Here is a 23,065-nt window from a genome sequence, read left to right as displayed (position 1 = left end):
CACTGACACCAGCATCATTTAGTGATTTACCTCACTGACAGTGAATATTAACGTATCGTATGTGCCTCAAATCTCAGTGTGAAAGCCTCAGTTAACCCGCTACACAACTACTTTTAATCATTTTCTCTCCTGTGACAGCCAGTTTCTTTCTTCCCCCCCTCTCAGCCTCGGCGATGACGCCATGCTGGTCTGGTCTGTAGCTTGGAGCCATAAAGCCACTCTATGATGTCTTTTTTAGGACACTGCAGGGGAACAAATCGGAGATCAGTGTTTTTGGATTTATTGTTGGTGCGACCAACTACACAGCAACTCTTCAGCATAGCGTTATTACTATTACCAGTTTGTTTAAAGTAGAAGTTTGGAGACATGTTTCAACTTCTTCTGTTGCCGTCTATGAGGGACACGGGATTGTTTTCCCCCCAAAAGGGGGCATGGCCATGAGACCCTACTCTGGATGACGCACTTTCAGTATCACTCCGCGTCTGAGAAAAAAAACGTTGCCAATGTGTTGTCATGGTCACTTAGCAACAATCACGGGGGAGGGGGGATCACTTCCTCCAACACAGAACAGGTTACAGATACAAAGTAACAAAGTTAGCTGCCAAAACCCGCTACAAAATGGAAACATTAACGTTCATCTCCGGAAAAAAAAATCCAGCCGCTAATCGACACGCAGCGCTACATAAAGAGGAGGTTCCACAATGTTGCCCAGAATATGCAACATACCACGGCCTGTCGTGAGCTATTGCTTAAATTAATACAAACAACTTAATCAAGCACCTCCAGAAGCATCACGCCAAAGAATTCGATGGGTTCAAGCCTGATGTTGCCTTATACATTACATTAAAGAATGATCCCAGTCACTTCCACACAGTGAGGTATACAGCATATTAATTAAACACTGTTATTGGATCGGTACTCTGTATCGGCCGATACCCAAAGCCCAGGTATCGGTATCGGGACTGAAAATGTCGGATCGGTGCATCCCTAAATCTGATATCCCCTGTTTAGAAAGCGACCAATCAGGAATACAACACATGAAAACAAATAGATCTTAAATATAAGAAAGAAAGAAAGAAAGAAAGAAAGAAAGAACAAACCCCAGACTAACAGCTACAGACTTATTTGTACAAAAGCGCCAAAAGAGTCAGTAGTTTGTTGCAGATACCGGACAAATTAGTTAAAAATTCATCAAATATCAGTAGCACATTCAATACGTATTCAAGCAGCAGCCACAGGTGTAAGCTACTTTAGTCAAACTGTCACAGATATTATATCAAATGCTCAGCGATGCCTCTTCATTCCATTTAAATACATTGCAAAGCTGCACACATTGTTGAAATACAAATGTAGTGTTATGCACACAGCCTCCTCATGTTAAAGCCCTGCAGATGAGATGCTAATATCAGATATCTGAAAACCATATCACTATTCAGCAGCACACACTGGCAGGAGAGATAACTGACCACGGGCTCATACAGCAGCAGGGCCGACCACCAGTTAGTGAGCGACCCAACCTCAGAGCTGTGTGGGCTTTGCCATGACAACGTGAGGCTGTTATCGTGATGCAGAGGTTATGGTTGATGTTAACTGACGGTCAGTAGTCGGCACGTGGACAGGGATGGTCGAATGGCACTGTAAACGACAATTAACAGAAAATAACAGCAAAAAGATGTGCCCTTTAGTAGGTTTCTTTCCATTCCCGATTGGTGGTGCAATCCAAAGACAATTCAAATTTCAATTCAGGACACGGGAAGGTCGACCGTTCCAATACTGAAATGTCAAAAATGGTGTAATGGAACAAAAAAAAAGCTACGTAATGTACAGTTTAACGGACAGCAAACATAACATAAAGTGGAATGAAGATAAAATCTAATTTTATTCACTTCAATGAGAAGATGAGATTTACAGTAATCGCATATAAAGTAACACATTCTGCACCAGCTCATTGTTTTTCCTGATAGTGGCCACAGCACAGTTATCCTTCTCAGAGATCACTGTTCTTCCCTTTCCGAGTACACGCACACACACACACACACACGTACACACACTGTGCTGCATTTCCACAAAACAGTCATTATGTCAGTAACAAGAAGAAAAAGATAATTCATCACTTTGTAAATACTTAAGCATAGTAGGTTTGCCATGCCGACTCTTTTGCCATGCAGTTAGTGCAGTTAGTGGATTGGTGTGTGTGTGTGTGTGTGTGTCAAGGTGAAAGAAGAGTGTGTGAGTGTGAGAGAAGGCGTTAAAGAAAGAATGGCACAAAGGGGTGAGCGAGGACATGCCATGCGGCAGGTCACGCGACAAGTACAAGTGTCACCGGTGTTAAACGACTTCCTCGCACAAGCACACGAGCACTGTGAAGAGAGCAGAGCTCAACATTTGGCATCACCATCAACCTCCGGCTGTGTCAGCATTAGTGCTCAAGAAAAGGCTTCAATAGTCTCCGAGAGGCATCGAGGGAGGCAAAAGGCAGCACAAGACTGGTTTATTATGACATTATGTTGGTTTTCATTATCACCTTGATTGATGCTTGATCATCATAATAAGTAATCTCTATAAACAAAAGATTCTGCATTCATATGCAGAATCTGTAGGCAACGGGACAAGGTTTTGGTATCGGAAGCGCTCTGGTTTCCGTTGGCAGTCCGAGTAGTATTGACCAATCACGTTTGAGCAGGCTTTGGTTGAATGCAGGTAAACGGTCCATGTGGAGAGCAAAATAGGCGGAATGCATGGGCCGAAATGCAATCTGGGAACCCATCGGGTTAATGATTTTAACCCCAGAAACAACAACATGAAGTCATATATTTATTTTCACAACTAAATCTCATTTGGCTGCGCCGTACTGATATATCCCTGTTGTATTGAGTGTATTCAACATTTGATGGAATCCAATTTCTTTTAAAGAGGACCTATTGTGCGTATTTTCAGGTGCATAATTGTGTTTTAAGTTTCTACTACAACATGTTTATATGCTTTAATGTTCAAAAAACACTTTGTTTTTCTTACACCGGCTGTGCTTTTTTCTCTCTCTCAAACGCTCTGTCTGAGCTCCTGTCCCTCCTCCCTGAAAAGCCCAGTCTGCTCTGATTGGTCAGCTGGCCCACTCTGTTGTGATTGGTCAACCAAACCAGACTCTTCAGACTCCGCTCTAACTAGCTTTGTTTGAGTGCGTGCCAAAGTAGTCGTGAGGCAGGTATTATGCAAATGTGTTACTTGGTGACGTCACCACGTTACAGAAGAAAAGGTGGGATTTCAAGCAAGGCGTTTCAGGCAGTTCAGGAGCAGTGTTTATGTGGTGGAGAGTAACTCCCTTTGGCGTGGACTTTGCAACTTTGCAGACCTTTTACATGCACAAAAACTATATAACTAAACACTAAAGGAAAGGGAAAAAGCACAAAAGCATGATAGGTCCTCTTTAAAGATTGATCACTCTGTACAGTAAATATGAAGCTACAGCCAGCAGCCGGTTAGCTTAGCATAAAGCCTGCAAACAGGGGGAAACAGCTGGCCTGGCTCGGTCCAAAGGTACCAAAATCCAAATGCTATGTCTTGTTTGTTTATCCATACGAAACACAAAAAAAGTCTTCATGCTAATCTAAGCTTTCCGGCTGCTGGCTGTAGCTTCATATTTAGCATACAGACATGAGAGTGGTATCAATTTTCTCTTCTAACTCTCAACAAGATAGCAAGTAAACGCATTTCCCAAAACTGAGTAACTGTTCCTTTAAGCCTTACAAAGCTCAATATGCCCTTGTTTGAGACATTCATCATTTCAAGTACAAAACTGAAACCTAAGCACATGTACTATATTAATCTCAAACAAAACAATGAATGCCAAAAGTACAGCCATCTACAGACACTATTTGGCATCACTAGCTTTCTAGCTATCTGAGGAAATGAAAGCCACTGAACAAATGCTTGACATACAGTAAAATTTAAAATGCTCCGGTGGTCAAGGCGGTTGACGTGGGGGGTGGACAGAACACAGGGCAGGCGTTAGTGGACTATCAGCTCACCACAGAGCTGGAAACAGAGACAGAAAGTGGGCCTCTTTAAGGTAAAACACTGAAAGAGGGGAGGGGTCTGACGGCGCTGATGAAGATTATCTCAGCTAGCTATCCTTTGGTTCGTGCTGAGCTGTGTGGCTGGAGTGAAGAGAGAGGAAGAGATGCAGCACTTTACATGGTTGAGGCACAGAGAAGGAAGGTCTTCATGTATGAGTATCAGTATGTGTGTGTGTTGGGGGAGCTGGTACGAGGGCAGACGGTTTAGCAAGCACATCCCCCGTGGTTCTCTGAAGGCGAGTCTTTAAGGGCCTGGTTCCTGTGGTTGGACACGAGGTTGATGTCTCCCTCCATGCTCTCGTTCATCTTCTCACAGATGACGTCCACCAGACGCTCAAACACCTGCTTCACGTTGACGTTGTCCTTGGCGCTGGCCTCGAAGAACTGGAAACCTGAGAACATGGTTTCATTTCATTTATGAATAAATACAGTGGATGTATGAATACGATATCTATTGGCAGAAGCTGGCAGGTGGAAGTTTTACAAACAGATAAAACTGTGTGAGAAACAGAGTTATTACCTAGATCCTCTGACAGTCTCTGGCCATCCTCTAGGGGTACGATCCTGTCGTCCTCCAGGTCACACTTGTTACCAATCAGGATCACCTGAGCATTGTCCCATGAGTACGTCTTGATCTGCGTTGCCCTGTAGGACAGACATCAAGTTTCACAGTCTACATGATTGAACAGAAGCAGTAAAAAAAACAAAAAAACATAGATCTGTAAAGAAATATAGATCCCAACATATATATTTAATACAGAAATGGACATGACCAATATGGATAGATAGGTGAAGGAATCCATAAAAACCATAGGCTGCTTGCTTTTATACCTCACACTTCCAGACTTATAGGCAAAAGGGGTTCGTAATTGACCACATGGTGGGGCTATCCATACCAAAATATTTCTTCCTTGGTCCATGGCCTAACAATTCTCAGATAATCTAACTAAATGACAAACGGGACAAAAAACATAATCTCCTGGAGTTAGTATTAAAATGTTTTTAGAAAATGTCGGACTCACCAGTCCTGAACTGCGTTGAAGGAGTCCTGGTTGCTGATGTCATACATGAGCAGGAAGCCCATGGCTCCTCTGTAGTAGGCTGTGGTGATGGTACGGTAGCGCTCTTGCCCTGCTGTATCCTGCATGTACACACACACACACACACACACACACATATATATATATATTTCTACACTACACTTCAAAACACTATATATTTATCAAGATCTACAAAACAAACAAAAAATCATTGATTCCCCTGTGATCATTCAATATGAAACCACAAGGGGGCAATATTGTTCAAACTATGACCTGTTGCTGCAGTACTTAACCTCTTACAAGTCAGAGAGACTGACACAGTATATGTGAAGTAGATCTATCATTTAGCCATTAGAGTGAGTGGTCTACTTAGATACCAGTCTGATTCAGAGAGACTGTAGATGGACAGTTATTTCAGACTGAACATATAGAGTGGTTCAGTTCAGTGGTACCCAACTTCCCCCCCAAATATCCCTTCATCAATGCCACCCATCATATGCCAATTTTGGCAACGTTTTTGGAATACGATTAATTACATAAAAGTGGATATTGTTGCAATATTTTAGATCGGTTTAGTCAGGTCTTAGTTTACCAATTTTCAACCATTTATCAATTAACTATTAATAGTTAGCGAAAAGTATTGGAAAACGGATGAAAATTCAACCTTTTAACCGTTACCAAGAGAATCCGACTGCACTCACACTAGGCTACGTAATTATGTAACGGCAGATGTTATTGACGTGGGTCTGCTGTGGTGCTGCCAAACGAATTGTGGGCATTATCTCCTTTCCTTTCATAAAGAATGATCCAGTGTACCCTATGCTGAAGGATATAAGAAAGAAAGCACTGAAGCACCTTTCCTTAGCATTTAGAGAATTCAACCAGCTCCTATCATGGTATATCATACTATCATACTTTGATAATTATGGGTCATTTCACTCAGTTAGGAACCTTCCGAAGCAAAAAAGACTATTCAACCGCAGCCCTGGATTTCACACACTCCCAACCACAACGTGAAGTGTTCAGGTGTTCCAACCGGCTCAATATGTGGACTTTTTTTATGGTATAGCAATTTCAGTTGAGCTACTCTACAATCTGGCAGCTGCAGTACCTCTGGTTGGGAATCACTGCTGTAGTAAATCATTGGGAATGGTGGGCCGGTAAACTATCAATTTCATTATTCGTGATGAGAAGCTTCTAACAGTAATAGTAAAGTAATATTAAAGGAACAGTGTGTAACATGTTGGGGGATCTATTAGCAGGAATAGAATATAATATTCATAACGTTGTTATCATTAGTGTATAATCACCTGAAACTAAGAATCGTTGTGTTTTCGTGAGCTTAGAATGAGCTCTTCATACCTACATAGTGAGCGGGTCCTCTTCAAGGAGTGTTGCTCCGCCATGTTTCTACAGTAGCCCAGAACGGACAAACCAAACACTGGCTCTATAGAGATCCTTTCACGTTTTTACAATACCTGAAGGCCACCGTAGTTCTCCGACACGCTTGCGAAACTGCGGTAAAGTGAGCCGCAGAGTGCAAAACCGTGGTACTGCCACACTGCTAGATGCCGCCAAATCCTACACACTGTACCTTTAAAGGTATTTTCAAATTAAATTCAAATCAGGTTTATGTCTGGTTTAATTAATAGTAGGTCAAAAAAGTCAAAAAGTCAAAAAAGAATTATGGATCCTGTGTACTTGGAAATATAGGGCCAAGCCCTTGTCTTCACACCACCAGAACGCCACTTGCTCCCCTCCACGTAATCCATCAGAGGATGGCATTTAGATATGAAAGCTCCCGCCACAATCATTTCTCATCAAACCAGGACTTCTTCTTCTTCTTCTTCTTGCATCAATAACCAGCCAGCAAGGACAAACCCACAGATAACAGAAATAGGAGCATCACAGAGTCAGAGGCTGTGTTGCTTCCCAGCCAGGGCGAGTTTATCAGAGGCATCTTCTAATTAAATGGAGGCTATGTGTGATGTCACAGTCGACGGCTCAAAATAGTTCAGCGGGGTGCTCGACGCGAAAAGATCAAACAGGTAGTTGGTAGAGCAACTCCTCCTCCACTCTCACGGTTGGTGTCGGAGTCCTTCATTTGCATCTGGGGCCGACAATAAGTGTGTATTTCTGTGTTTGTCTGATGTTTTCCTCACGATGAGGAGGAGGAGGAGGAGAAGGAGGAGGAGTGGGTTGCCCAGGTAACCGGAGAGGCCATTGAGGGTTATGAATGTTCCATTACAGCCAGGACTGCTCTGGGTGGTCGGCCCAAATGATCCCTCTCACTTTACAGAACAAGACAGAGTCTGCTGTATAAATCCTTTTATCAGAGACAGCAGAGGAAGAAAAAAACATTGCTCACCCTCGTTATATTCTTTCCAATGCCACAGTCAGACTCTGCTTTCTGTCTGGGGTTATTTTTGTTTTATTAAAAGTGTGAAATAGTCCAGGTCCATCCTTATCTCATCCATGCAGAGATGAACAAATATTTGGCAGCGTAATGGGGGCATCTAACCAAACAGACAGTCTCCAGGGTTGCTATAATCAACACCAGCCAGTAAACAAAAGCAGCTCCCTTGTGTGTGTGTGTGTATATATGTATAATGATAGACAGGGAGGGGTTTAAATCAGGCCTCAGGACTCTGACGTCACTGGGACCCTGATCTTTAAACATGCGTCACCTGCGTTTATTTTAGCTGCCGACACAAAGCAGCGGTGGCACACACACAGGATATCGTCCCCTGGGCTACCACACACAACATACAGTGAAGTGTGGATGTTTAGTGTGCGAAAGGTGTGTGCGCGTTTGCTCAGAGATCAGAAATATATTTCCATGACACAGAAAAAGGAGGGATGTAAACAGTGTGTGTACACAGTGTGAACACACACTGTACATATGCTTGAGTTGCCAAGTCCGCTTATTATAAGCGACTTTGGGATTGTTTTTCCTGAAAAGTCGCTTACAAATATTGGTAGTTGTGTTTTTTGGGGCTTTTTTCTAAAGTGTAGTTCTTAATTTTGGGCTTGTTCCTGTCAATGTCAATTTCAATGTCAATTTCTTTAAATTAAGAAAAATGTAAAGTTACAAGCTAAAAATGAAATACAAAAATGTAATAAAATATTCAACTTCTGTAAGTTTAGTTAACAAGAAAAATTTAAAGTTACAAGCTAAAAAATGAAATAAAGAAAATGAAATAAAATGTTCAACTTCTTTTAGTTTATAACAAGAAAATGTGAAGTTACAGGCTAAAAATGGTGCAAAAATGCAATGCAGTGCAAAAATGAAATTAATTGCATGCAATCCAAAATAACTTCTTACATATATATATGAAGTGATCAAGTGGCCGCCTCGCTCTCATATTGTGGTAGGTCTTGTTTTGCGCTTTTTTGGCTTGTTTCTATCTTGTTCCTTGTTTCCCTCGCAAAATCTGGCAACACTGGCTAGAGCTCTGTGTATTCACTGTGTAAGGGCCATGTGGTGTGTTATCAGGTGAGCCTGTTTCCATGACACACAAAGGGGGGAGGCTAGCAGCTGGCAGAGTGAGGTGAACGACGACAATCTTTGTGTAAAGATCTGGTGTTGTTCAACGGGACCTAACATGAATTTAACAGCCAGTAAATTTCACAAAAGTTGATCATTAACACCACATAAGGGAGGACTCATACTAGGACATGCCCGCCACTCCCACACCCTTTAAATACACTGCTACGTAGCGCTGCAGTATATCTTCATTATGTCTCCCTCAGATGCTGATAGGGAACTTCCTCTACTTCCTGAGCTTAGGAAATACCAGGTCTCTTTGTCATTCCCCCAGCACCGCCGCTAGTTACGTCAAGGCCGGGCACGCACAACATGCCAATGTCTCAAAACCCCCATTACACACATTATACAGTCATTACAGTTCATTCTTTCGCCCTCCACCTCAGCCGTTACAACATCACACCCCGTAACACTGCATATGATTTAATAAGAGACACATGTTGGGTCAGGTAGGTAGGTGAGTGTGTGTTTTGGTGTGGGCTCCTCTGCTGCTGATTCATCTTGGTCACCGTTTGTGTATCATACAGCACAGTGGCTCACACGTTGTTGGTTCAAATGAATCATCTGTTTGAACAGCCTTAATGATGTATATCAATCGGATTTGTAGTGTACTGTGAGGAATGTGTGCCAGAGAAAAATTAAGGATACACCTTGTAGAACAGTGTTAAAAGCCCTGCAATGGATACCAGGGTTACATTTTGTTATGGAGACTGTCAAGGGTGTTGATCCGGCTTAGGCTAACTGTTTCCAGTCTTTAGGCCAAGCTAAACCAGCTGCTGGCTCTAGCTTCATATTTACCGTACAGACATGAGAGTGGTACCGATCGTCTCATCTAACTCTCGGCAAGAAAGGGAATAAGCGCATTTCCCAAAAATGTCTTTAAAGGGGTACTCCAATAATTTAGTATTGCACTTCTGTAAAGATGGGTGTACTACACCCATTTTCAAATTTCATACATGTTATTCCTATGGTCTAAGACAGTCCAAAAATATTAGTAAACATGAACAACTCTCTCCTTAATCCAAAAACTAGAGTACTAAAACTCAAACTTGTGATGTCATAGGGTATAAAGTGTGGAGCTGCTCCATAGACAATGAATTGGGAGAGATGTTCTAGATGACACGGAGAGCACCTAGGGGAATGATCTGAGTATATGGGAACATTTTCTGTTGTACAACTGACAGTACTACAGTAGAATAAAGCTCATTTGGGTATAAGAAAGAAAACAAAATCAGTCTTCCATTTATTGTCTACATACTTGCCGACCTCAAAAATAGGGAGGATTTCTAAACCAAAGCGGGGGGTCTTGAGGTCCTTCCCCAGGAAAATTTGAGTTTCAGAGACTGTATTTCCTGCATTTTGGTTAAATGCATTTTGGACTTAAAGAATGAAAATAACGGAATAATAAGAACACTGCAACAGCATTTTTATGTTAAAAAGGCCTACTTTTAATTTTATTTGTATTTCTCAAGAAAGAAAACTGAATAATTCGCCCCTCTGGCAAGACCTTGTGTGAATCTCTTGCATAAACTAATATTCATCAGTTTTTATAATTGTTTTGCCACTGCTTGAGTATTTCTTTTCTCTTAGTACTCTCCATTTCTCTCTCCATCTCTCACTCACTGAAGGACCTTTCGGACACAACGCAACAACGGCACCACTGCGCTCTGAAACCCGTTATTTCCTGTCTCAAACTTGTGATGTCATCAAGTATAAAGTCTGGAGCTGCTCCATAGATAATGAGTGGGAGACATGCTTGTTTTCTTTTTTTTATACCCAAATGAGCTTTATTCTACTGTAGTGTTGTCAGTTATGAAACAGAAAATCTCTCCCAATTCAATGTCTATCCACTCTTTATACCCTATGACATCACAAGTTTGAGTTTTAGCGCTCTAGTTTTAGAGTAGTTCATGTTTACTAATATTTTTGGTCTGTCTAAGACCATGGGAATAACATGTATGCATTTTGAAAATGGGCGTAGTTCCCCTTGACACTACTGTTTTCACTGGCTGTGTAGTACTCCTCGTGATGAGTAAAGTGACTTTTATTAAAATTGGTGGAGTTCCAGTTTAAACAGTGACTGTTGAAACTCTAACTGCTAATTAGCATCCACCTTACTTGCCTGGCTGTCTTTTAACCGCTGCATGACTTGTTGCAGCGTTGGTCAAAAAAAGCCACAAACACGTGAAATGTGACAATGACAACTTCTCCAAACTCGTGACGACATAGGCTAAATAGTAAACAGAAATTGAAAAACTGAATTAGCAAAGAGGAACCACTGTTATGTAATAACACAAACACTAACTGCACCCAAAAAAAGCTGAACAACACTAACTGCAGCTTCAAAAATGGCTGAATCATCACCTGAAAAGAAACATTATGAGCTCCAACAACTTAGCATTTACAGGATATTGTATGTGTTTCAGCCACAAAGTATATATAATCACATTACCTTGCCTGTGATAATCACTATATATTTTTTTGTCAAATGAAAGAAATCATACCCCTAAAACCTGCAAGGAACACATGGCAACTCAATTTTATTATTCGCAAATTCATTGCAACTTAAAACTGCATTACCAAAATATTATCTAAATTCCAAAACCATAAAAAATATAAGCTATAATCAATATATTTCCATTAACAATTGGTCAAATAGCTATGTAAAATGTGAAAAGGGGTCAAACCCACAAAGAATTATGAACAATTTGCAGCTCTTTTTTTGAGTCCCACAGCTCTCTGTTTTGTTTTATGGTCTGTCTTTTATGGTCTTGTTGAAAAAGCTTTAAAAAAAAAAAAAGCACTGTACTGTTCCTGCCCAGCAAACAGCAGACGGACACAGTTAGCAATCTGGCTGCTGTTGAAAATAATGAACATTTAGCAGCTAGAGAGCCAGATATTTCCCTCAGGATTAAAGCTAATGTTGCTCCGTATCTGATTGATGTGTAAGCACTGAGTACACTAATAAGTTCGCCATATCAATTTAAAAGGTGATAATGTGTGATGTGATGTGTTCACAGCTTGTTTCCGCCGCCCCCAAGTTACCAAAGAAATCATATTACAGATTTAATGAAAGGCTAAATACCTCCAGATCTGAGGTAAGACAGTTTCTTATCGTCCCATAACCCTGACCTCTAACTGGGCTTTATAGCATCAATTAAAATATGGAAACAGGAAACTCTTTTACTCTGGCGGATCCGTCTCCTTTATACTTTTATGTGAACACTTAGAATACCAGTAGATGCTAGATAAAGGTAGTGAGTAAGAATGTGTGTGAGAACCATGAGAAAGTCATGCTTTCTACACTTGCACAATTCACATGCTAGGCTTGCACAAGGGCCAAACCCACAATTCTAGACAAACCTTTTCTTTAAAAGGTCTTCAGACGTTTTGGTGTAAAGAAGTATTCCACATGGGCTTATATTCCTTTTCTTTATCATCCTCTCCTGTTTTTCTTTATTTACATCTAAAGCAATAAATCCTTGAAGAGACTGGAGCCTCCATTTAGTTAACAACACCAAATTCAGATGCACATAGAGCTCAGGTGTATGTCTAATAGATTGAAAAAGGTGATGCGCTTTACAATAATGCATTAGCATTATTAAAGCATTATTAGCTAGAGATGCACCAATTGTAATGTTCTTGGCCAATTCCAAGTATAATTGACAGCATACATAAACATTTTTGTAACTTTTCTTTAATGAAAAAATTAAATGATATGTTCATAATAAAACATTGACTATTAAACAGTGGGCTACCTCCAGTTCTGAAAAGTGAAGCCAATGTGGAAGTGCCTTAAACTTGCATTCTTTCTATTAGCCAGCAGGGGGCGACTCCTCCGGTTGCAAAAAGAAGTCTGATTGTATAGAAGTCTATGAGATAATGAGCCTACTTCTCACTTGATTTATTACCTCAGTAAACATTGTAAACACAAGTTTATGGTTTTATGGTTTATGGTCAAGTCTTCTTCAATACAGCATGATATTTATTTAGTAAATTATGGTCCCAGTTAGAGTCAAATAGACTATAAAGCAGGGGATGCTTTAGGGCGTGGCTACCTTGTAATTGACAGGTCACTACCACGGCGTTGTCCGGTCCGGGAGTTGTCCATGTTCCCGTCTTCGAACTTTAACCCTTTCACAGTGTGTTTTCAGTTCATGAAAGTTAATTGTAATATTTTGGTCACTTAAAAATGTCTTGTTCATCATTTGGTTGTGCTTAGCTCCATCCTCTCGTGTCACTTCTGGTTGCAAAAAACCAAGATGGCGACAGCTAAAAGGCCAAACTCGAGGCTTCAAAACAAACAAACCAATGGGTGACGTCACGGTGACTACGTCCACTTCTTATATACAGTCTATGCTATTAAATAACTTACATTTTCTCCAAAACTGCACCAAGTTACAGGACCTTCTCTCACTCTCACTCAAACAAATCTCAAAATAAAAGTGCTCCAGGTTACTGGACAAATACGTTTTATATACTTAACGGATTCAGTGTGGACGGAAAGCGCCCGATGTTACGCAATGTGACGCCGTAGTCAGACGCTCGCTAGCTGTAGCTAGACACGGTGTTACTGTCTGTATTAGCTGTGGCTGTAGTTTGGCAGCCAAAGCCTATTGTTTATGCTTTCTGTTAACTATTTCCCTTAAACGGCAGTGTGGTGATGCAATGAATGTAATACCGCTAATAAAAATCACAATGAATTGCATCTTGAGTCGACTCACCCAGATCTGCAGCTTGATCCTCTTATCATTGCGGAAGACGGTCTTGACCTTGAAGTCGATGCCAACAGTGCTGACGAAGGCCGAGGTGTAGGAGTCGTCTGCGTAGCGGAACAGGAAGGAGGTTTTTCCCACGCTGCTGTTGCCGATGATCAGCAGCTTGAACATGTAGTCAAAGTTCTGGTCGGCCGCATCCTTCTGGGAGGGCTGCTGCTGAAGCCGCGAGTCATTTGATGCCATCTAGAGACGGAGCACAAGGAGAAATAATACATAAAAAAATTAACTTAAATCTGTTGATTATTTTTTGATGAATCAATTAATTAAAAATGTCACAAAATCAGTGAAAAATGATCACAATTTCCCAAAGCCCAAGGTGATGTCTTCAAATGTCTTTATTATCTCACCAACAGTTCTAAAAACACCCAAAATATTAAATTTACAATGTTATTAAACAAAGCAATGCAGCAAAACCTCCCATGTGAAAAACTTGAAACCAGCAAGAAATTGACTTCATTTTTGCTTGATAAAGTCTTTAATTTTCTTTAAATAATATATTATATGCCTTTATTTGACAGTGACAGAAGAGACATAAGAGGAAATTAGGGGAGAAAAGGATGGAGAAGGAATGCAACAAAGGTCCTTGGCCAGACATTGCGGTTCATGGTTGGCACCTTAAAGGTACTGTATGGAGTTTTTGACCACCAGTGCTATGAAGCAATGTCTTTGCACATGCTTGAGGACGCAAATGAATGCTCGTGTCAGATCACTTTGATTTCATTTGAATTAGGCTACACAGTGGTTGGTTATGATTGGATATAGGTCCAGCATTTTAGATGCCATATAGACATTATTGCCAACGTTCTACCTGGCTTAGACGTTAACCCCTTCATTACCATACAACACCTGAAAGTTGGGGGACAAAAAAGTCCAGTTGTCTCCCCTATTTCAGCACTTATGCTGCCCAAAATTTCTTTGATCAACTGTTGGTGGTGGCAATACTCAAAGAAGTGTAGAAGTGTAGCAACATGCCAACAAAAGTAAAGAAGAAGACCAAGACCATGGATGGAACCAACATATCTTGTGAAAAGTTATTCCTCAGTTTTCGTGTTTTTCCTATGAATGTCCAGCAAAACGTGACGAATGTCAAGCAACACGTGCCAATTTCCGCTTGATACATACAGTAAACTTACATCTTCACGGGAAACAACTTGGTTAGGTATAGGAAAAGATCGTGGTTTGGGTTAAAATAACTACAGATGTGGCGTAACTTAAGTGCGTAAGTTATGTGACAAATAAATCAACGGTTATTTCTGGTTTCACATGGGATACGAACACCGGTCTCCTGGGTGAAAGTCTGGTGTTTCTGGACTCACCCGTCCACCCCGAAGCAATGTTTGTCGCGCTTTATAGTTCCTGGTTTATAATTACATGAATTACATAAAAATTTATTTCGTAGGATATATAGAAATTACAGAGCATTACTTTCCGTAGGTATAGCTATGGACGTCATATGAGAACAACCTGATGGAACACACAACACATCTGTCAGGCCTCAATGATACACACGATGTGAGTTGGAGAGTAAAACTGAATGTAAACAAATCTCATTGGTTGATGTCCTGTTCATCAATTAATTGATTGATCAACTTATTATTTCAGCACTACTGTAGAATCAACCATGCTCATCTCATTGTTATATTACAGAAGTTACAAAGTGTAGTTGTTATTGATCTAATATTGAATCAAAGCTTGGCCAGATGTTAGTGAAATCCATCTGTGATCAATGTGATCCTGTTACAGCTCCGATAAAAGGCTTGCAATCAAAATGAAAAAAGATAACAGCGAGATAAAATTTAGAATAGCTAACACTTGTGCTTTTAAATGATGGGAAGCTATGCCACCTGTCCATCTGCTTCATTGTGACCATTCATCTCAGTGTAATCTCCCCTGAGGGCAGGTATGAGATTGTCTGCCATTAAGCCTTTTAGTGTCACTCATCCACACAGTGGGAGGAAGGGGGTGGGGGGCAGCTGCACAGCTCTGGGTGTGAACAGGAGAACAGAGAGAGCTCGCCATGTCCGTCCCTCCCAACACACACACACACACATACACAGCTGATCAATCAGTGCGGCTCGGCCCTGCTGCCTCTCTCTGGTGAGTCTCGTCTCCGTGGAGACCAGACCAGGGACTCAGCTGCCAGCAAGACCCATTAGTGGTCAAAGCAGTTCAGTTCACTCAGCTTTTAACTGGCCAGATGGAGGTCTCGGGAGCAGGATTGAGATATCTATCACACTAGCACTAAGGGCTATGTGAAAGAAGAAGAGAAGAGAAGAGAGGAAAGGAGAGGAGAGGTGAGGAGAGGAGAGGAGAGGAGAGGAGAGGAGAGGAGAGGAGAGGAGAGGAGAGGAGGCTCATCACTTAGAAATTGGAGAAGCCTGGCAAAATCATTTACTCTGTGTAAATGTTTACTCTGCCAATAATTACAGTGCCAGGGTATGAGAGGACAAGTCCATGTTCCTTGCTTGGACACTGATAGCGTGGTATTGTACAGCTGTGGTTCTGTTGAAACAATTATCTAAAAGAACTGATTGCTGTACGAGTGAGGAAACACCAAAGACCCTAACATTGTTACTCATGAATTATTAAATATGTGCTACAAGAAAATATTTTGCTGCTGCCTGATAAAAACATTGTGAGACTTATTGAAAGCCATGCAATGTTGACAACCTTAGAAGTAGTATGACGGGTGTAAACTAACTTTCAGTTCAAGTAAAACATTCACATTCATGGGATTTATATTGTAATTATATAACAATAGTTACATACATTAATGGGACTGTATGTACGTATTTACACGTATAAACTAGGGCTGTCAAAATGAACACAATAATAAAGCCTTAACACAAATTTGTTTTAATGCCACTTTCTTTAACGCATAAACGCATCTTGCGGTTTTTAGGTTGTAGCGGGCTCAGCTTTTAAGCTAGAGTGAAGATACTTGTATCATATGAAACTGGAAAACCTAAGGAATCCATTGGTACCAAACACGTCATACTAGCTTATCACGAAGGAGGCTAAATGACGGTCAAACTTATGCTAAATTTTGGCGAGGAAAAACTGGCATGGCCATTTTCAAAGGGGTCCCTTGACCTCTGACCTCCAGATATGTGAATGAAAATGGGTTCTATGGGTACCCACGAGTCTCCCCTTTACAGACATGCCCACTTTATGATAATCACAAGCAGTTTGGGTTAAGTCATAGTCAAGTCAGCACACTGACACACTGACAGCTGTTGTTGCCTATGTTATGATTTGAGCATATTTTTAATGCTAAATGCAGTACCTGTGAGGGTTTTTTGGACAATATTTGTCATTATTTTGTGTTGTTAATTGATTTCCAATAATAAATATATACATAAAGCAGCATATTTGCCCACACCCATGTTGATAAGAGTATTAAATACTTGACATATCTCCCTTTAAGGTACATTTTGAACCGATAAAAAATGTGAGATTAATTTGCGATTAATCACGATTAACTATGGACAATCATGCGAATAAATATTTTAAGCGACTGACAGCCCTCGTATAAATATTTATTCATTGTTTTTTTATTGCCAATGAGTGAACAGGTTGTAACCTACTGTAAGCTAAAAAATTAGAACTTCCACGACTTTCTGGGTTTCCTCTATCAGCCTAAAGTACTTTTAATGTGAAGAATGCGGGGCGTTTTTTCCTGGAAAATCCAACAGCCATGATGTCATGCATGCTCGTGAGTGCCTTTGCTCTCTACATGGCTAACAGTGTGCAACGATAGCTAACGGTCGGTTAGAAAAGCAGTCCGCTAACGCCAACAAATGACCAGTCCCCACCACAACTTAGACTCCAATACAAAATACACTGAAGCACAAAAAACTATTCATGGAGGGACCTTCGTTTGATTTTGGTATCAAAACAGACCCCGAGCTGGCAAAATTCCTATTGGACAGGTAAGCTAACATTACTGCCAAGAATGTGAAATATATCGTGATATCGTGGTTTTAGCTGCTAATGTTGCTAACATTAATCAACATGATGCCTGTCAATGACGTTCAGTCTTGTGTGTGTCACGTCAATGTTTGCAGATGTTCGCTCGCGTCTACGTAGTGCGAGCACAAGCGCAAGCAACAGGACGCTGACTGTCGTTGACTCAACGGCTACAGGTGTCACTGTTAACAAGACATTTCTGATTCTTCCATAGAGTCCCTTTAACTTCCAGTCAACTAAGGCGTGAGGCACGCTTTCTACACAGCCTGTGCAACCCAGTGTGCTGGCTGATGTTGTAATGAAACGCTGCTGCTACAATAACACAATACTCTTTCACAACTTTACCTCACTGTTGCTGAATGTGCAGCCTTGGTAGGTACATGCCCTTGTAAACGCAATCCCTTTAGACTGGGTATTACATAAAGTGCTGTGGTCAAGTCTTTCTAATCTCTCAAGACATTGCCTGTGAAATCACATGATGCCCGTGCTGTGTGAGGGTCTGCGGGGGTACATTTTTTGGGTACTTATAGATCCCATAGCACGGATCCACCCACTCAAAAAAAGTATATTATTTTCTTACTCCAACTTTCCCATCAGCTCAGCTTGAGCCTGAGGTAAACCCAGTCACATGCCCTTCATGTTTACCGTGCAGCTCAGGATGTCTGCAGGCAAGAAAATAGGTTCAGTGTTGTCACGATACTGGAATTTGATACAACGGGGGAAAAATTGAGATTGAGTGCATTACATTTGTTATTTATTACAAAGATAAATAGCTGTGTGTGTCAAAGAGAAGAAAGAGCCGAAAGTGCAGCTGGTACGGATGTATAGATAACGTTTCAAATATTCAGTATATTGATACTGGGGTATTTTTGACAACAGTAGGTCATACAGCCTGTAAAGACATTTCTTAAACGATATTCTCTTCCCCTTTTTACAAAGATGTCACATAAATTACAAGATTTACATAGTGTTTTTTTCTCTCACTGTGTGGTGTTGCTTAATTCTGTGGTGTCAAGTTCCCTCTGCGTTAGGACTGGGCGATATGGCCAAAATCTTCTATCCCGATATAAATCCTATATCAACATATCGTGACACACAATTATGTCATCTAAATTGATAATAACAAGCACATACTAACTCAAATTTCTCAGAAAATCGGATCATTTTGCACTAAAGTTCTTTAAAATAGTACTTTTCATTTGTCAACTAACCAGGAGTATCCAAAACTGTGTGGTTATTTCATATAGACTATTTATTTATTGAATTACCAGAAAACATGCTGTATTGTGATATATATTGTTATTGAGATATAAATTATAATATATATATATATACGTATGTATGTATGTATATATATATATATATATATATAAACATACATACATACAGTACATACATATTTCATATCTCGATAACTATATACTGTATATCACGATACATACATATATACATACTGTACATACATATACATACAAATATATATTTCATATCTCAATAACTATATTTATAACACGGCTGTGTTGAATACTCAATTCTGATTGGTCAATAACGACGTTCTACGGTCTGTAATTTCTGTATTACAGACCGTTGCTATGTATAACAGACCGTTGCTAAGTATAACAGACCGTTGCTATGTATAACAGACCGTTGCTATGTATAACAGACCGTTGCTATGTATAACAGACCGTTGCTAATTATAACAGACCGTTGCTATGAATAACAGACCGTTGCTATGGGCGCAGCTCTGATGTTGGACTCTGGCGGAACGTTTTTGTGTCAAAATATTGATTTCTTAAGTAAGTAGCTATGTAATAAGCGGGATAATGTACAGCGAGCGGGTCATTGAAAGAATCCCCACCCGCTCGCTGTACATTGTCCCTTACATATTACGATACGTTACATACATACATATACATACAAACATATACATATATACGTACAAACGTACACATACATACATACATATAGATATTTCATATCTCGATAATATATCACGATATAGCATTAGAAGTAATAGTTTTCTGGTAATTCAATAAATAAATAGTCTATATGAAATAACTACATGGTTTTGTATACTCCTGTGGGAATTAAATACTTGACAAATGAAAAGTGTATTTTCTCATTTAATTGAGAACTTTAATGCAAAAAGTTAGTATAGTATGTGCTTGTTATTATCAATTTAGATGACATAATTATGCATCACGATATCTCGATATAGGATTTCATCACGATATGATTCCAATGAAATATGTAAATTATCATATTGAATTATCCTGTAACTGACAAGAAACACACCATACCCATTCAAATCAATTCAACAACTGCCTTGAACATAACTGATGTCTGACTGGAAACATTATAGAACAACAATGGACACACACAAACAGAGTCCCTACTGAGCAGCTGTGATGACTCTGATAAGGAGCTCCACATCAGCACCTGCCATGATATCAGGACAGTCAGTCTCTGAGAGGACAGACATCTCTGAGAGGACAGTCGTCTCTGAGAGGACAGTTATCTCTGAGAGGACAGTCAGTCTCTGAGTGGACAGACATCTCTGAGAGGACAGACATCTCTGAGAGGACAGACATCTCTGACAGGGACAGACATCTCTGAGAGGACAGTCATCTCTGAGAGGACAGACATCTCTGAGAGGACAGTCATCTCTGAGAGGACAGACATCTCTGAGAGGACAGTCATCTCTGAGAGGACAGACATCTCTGAGAGGACAGTCGTCTCTGAGAGGACAGTTATCTCTGAGAGGACAGTCAGTCTCTGAGTGGACAGACATCTCTGAGAGGACAGACATCTCTGAGAGGACAGACATCTCTGAGAGGACAGACATCTCTGACAGGGACAGACATCTCTGAGAGGACAGGCATCTCTGAGAGAACAGACATCTCTGAGTGGACAGACATCTCTGAGAGGACAGACATCTCTGAGAGGACAGTCATCTCGGAGAGGACAGTCATCTCTGAGAGGAAAGTCATCTCTGAGAGGACAGTCAGTCTCTGAGAGGACAGTCATCTCTGAGAGGAGAGTCATCTCTGAGAGGTCTCTGAGAGGACAGTCAGTCTCTGAGAGGACAGACATCTCTGAGAGGACAGACATCCTCCAAGTAGTGACCGAGGATAACCATTTACTGAGCTGCAGTGTGGATGAGAATGGGAGCTCCTTTATGGCACACTGGAAGTGGCATTATCTCCAGTAAAACAAATAAAGGCCATTATGGTGAGCATGTCCTGATGATGATGATGGTGGTGCAGTCAGGTCTCTCAGCTGGCTCTGTTTGCTGAGATAGGAGCCAGCAGGCTGCCTGAGACCCGCAGGAAATGAGACCAGTATTGATGAGCTGGCAGCTGTCACTTCTTTCATTAGGGGGAAAAACGCAAACATAGATGGGAGATAAAGGCTGGGACAGTTTTATATCGACAGTCACATCAAATAATTCACATCTATAAAAAAACTGTTCATCTGTCAAATGTTTCAAAAGTCGCTTAAATGGTCATTTAATTGCTGTTTAGTAATTGCTTTTCCTCATGTTGTCCATGTATGTTTTTATGGGTTTTTTTGTTTTTTTTCTCACTCACAATGTTGTTTGGTTATGATTACCCAGAACTCTTTATAGATAATAATATAATAATAATAATGTATATATATATCATAATATATATATATATATATATATATATATATCATAATAATATATATAATAATAATAATAATATATATATAATATAATATAATAATAATCCTCTTCACAAACACTAACCATACAATTCCATGCAACACACATACACACACTTGTCTTTTTTTTATATGTTTACTGTATTGTTATTGTTGTTATTATATATATCTTGTCGTAATTGTTTGTTATCACTATAATGTAGTCGTATTATTTCTTTATATTAATCTTGTCTCTATAGGTGGAGGCTTCAGATAAGCTCAGTGTGTTTTTTTTGCCTTTTCCTGCACTTTATATTATTCATTTATCTATTTTGTTATGTTGTATAGTCTTAAATTGTGCAAAAAATAAATAAACAAATAAACAATTAACAAACAGTGGAATATTCTATTATGCACTAATAGTGTGAGCTGTGGTAAAAAAACCCACACACACTGGGTTATCATCAACCTGTGAGATTAAATTAAACTTTTCTCTGAAGGTGTCGCAGTAGCTCTGAGCATGAAGGAAGTGCGAGGCAGGAAAAACCTGCTGGACTCAGAAAACTTAAAACAAACTTACCTTCTTGTGGAAGAAAGCAAACGGTTCCTCTTCGACTCTCGGTCAGTGATACGCGTCTGTCTGTCTTCCGTGAGATGCCGGGTTACAGTAGCTGCACGAAAAGTACCTCTATAGCACCTGAAATATCCTCTTTTCCTGCTCCAACAACAACAAGCACCAGCAGCCGACCTGCTCTCCTTCCTCGACAGGATACTTCTTCGTTGTGCGGTCTGGAGCAGCTCGGTAGTGTGTCTGAACCCTGCTGTATCTAGAGCTGTGAATGTGTGACAGAGTGAATGCGGACAGTGGAGCTACCGTTGAGGCTGCGTGTGTGTCAGAGTACACAGCTCGAGGAGAGGGCTGCACACAGTGCGTGCGCACGTGAGCTCGCGGGCACTACACTAACACACACACACCCTTGAGAAACAAGATGAATAGTTTCATAATATCTCTACGGGGACTACAGTTATGTCCAGGTTATTATTATTAAGTAGTTTAAAATAGTCATATTTATTGTACAATATTCGTATATCATCTCTGCAGGGTTTTGTTTTGAAGCTGTACCCAGCCAACATTTGTATGTGGGGCCCATGTGGGTAGTAAATGGGCTGAAAAATGGACCCTATATGGGATTGTCCATGGGTTCCATAATGGCCCCGTGCCAATTGCCCTTGTGGGTTTCATGCAGGAGTACACTGGGTGTTTTATGGGCCCAATCTGGGCAAAATAAACCAAAACCCATCTCGGTCCCAGGTTGAAGTTCTATGTGGGAACTACATGGGGACTACATGGCCTGAAATATGGGTTGTAAGTGGGTTTGTCCACAGTTTCCATGTTGGCCCCATACACTAATTTCCCAGTAGTGACCCAACTAGGACCCACACGGGTAGCCGACCAACTTAGTTGACCCAAGTGGGTGCCATTTGTGTTGTCCATTCTGAGCCCATGCACTAATTTCCCATTAGTGACCCACCTAGAACCCACTTGGGTAGCCCACATGGGTAGCCCATGTGGGACCTAATTAGTTGATCCAAGTGGGCCCCAGATAAGATGCCCATTTTGGGCCCATACCCACTTGGTACCCCGGTACCCCCAGCATAACCCATGTGGGGCCCACATAACCATGTTGGCTGGGTAGTTGTTAGGCTTTTATTTTTCTCCCCTATGTTTCTACATATTAGATAAGATAAGATATTCCTTTATTAGTACTACAGTGCGGAAATTTGCAGTGTACAGCAGCAAAGGGGATAGTGCAAAAAACAAGATGCATCAGCTAACACAGTAAAAAAACAGCTAAACAAAGTGTAACAAAATATGAACCATTTAAATAGAAGGAAGTATAAAAATAGGAGCAGTATATACAGTATTGACAATAAACAGACTATTAACAAAATTGCACAAGTGGAAAATGATATTGCACAGTGAGAATGAAA

General features: G+C 40.5%; 1 protein-coding gene across 1 annotated transcript; it reads right to left on the bottom strand.

Annotated features, from left to right (window-relative positions):
* Window positions 1-1,860: 1,860 nt before the first annotated feature.
* Window positions 1,861-22,021, bottom strand: rab3db (RAB3D, member RAS oncogene family, b). Its single transcript, XM_074655656.1, has 5 exons — window positions 21,654-22,021; window positions 13,385-13,621; window positions 5,096-5,214; window positions 4,594-4,718; window positions 1,861-4,465 (listed from the first exon to the last, which is right to left on the bottom strand). Exons 2-5 carry the CDS (start codon window positions 13,619-13,621, stop codon window positions 4,278-4,280), a joined length of 669 nt encoding a protein of 222 aa, XP_074511757.1. The 5' UTR covers window positions 21,654-22,021; the 3' UTR covers window positions 1,861-4,277.
* Window positions 22,022-23,065: the final 1,044 nt, after the last annotated feature.

This window comes from Sebastes fasciatus, chromosome 13 (genome assembly GCF_043250625.1).
Source record: "Sebastes fasciatus isolate fSebFas1 chromosome 13, fSebFas1.pri, whole genome shotgun sequence".
Classification (NCBI taxonomy): Eukaryota; Metazoa; Chordata; class Actinopteri; order Perciformes; family Sebastidae; genus Sebastes; species Sebastes fasciatus.
This window is presented reverse-complemented; position numbering and strand designations above follow the sequence as displayed.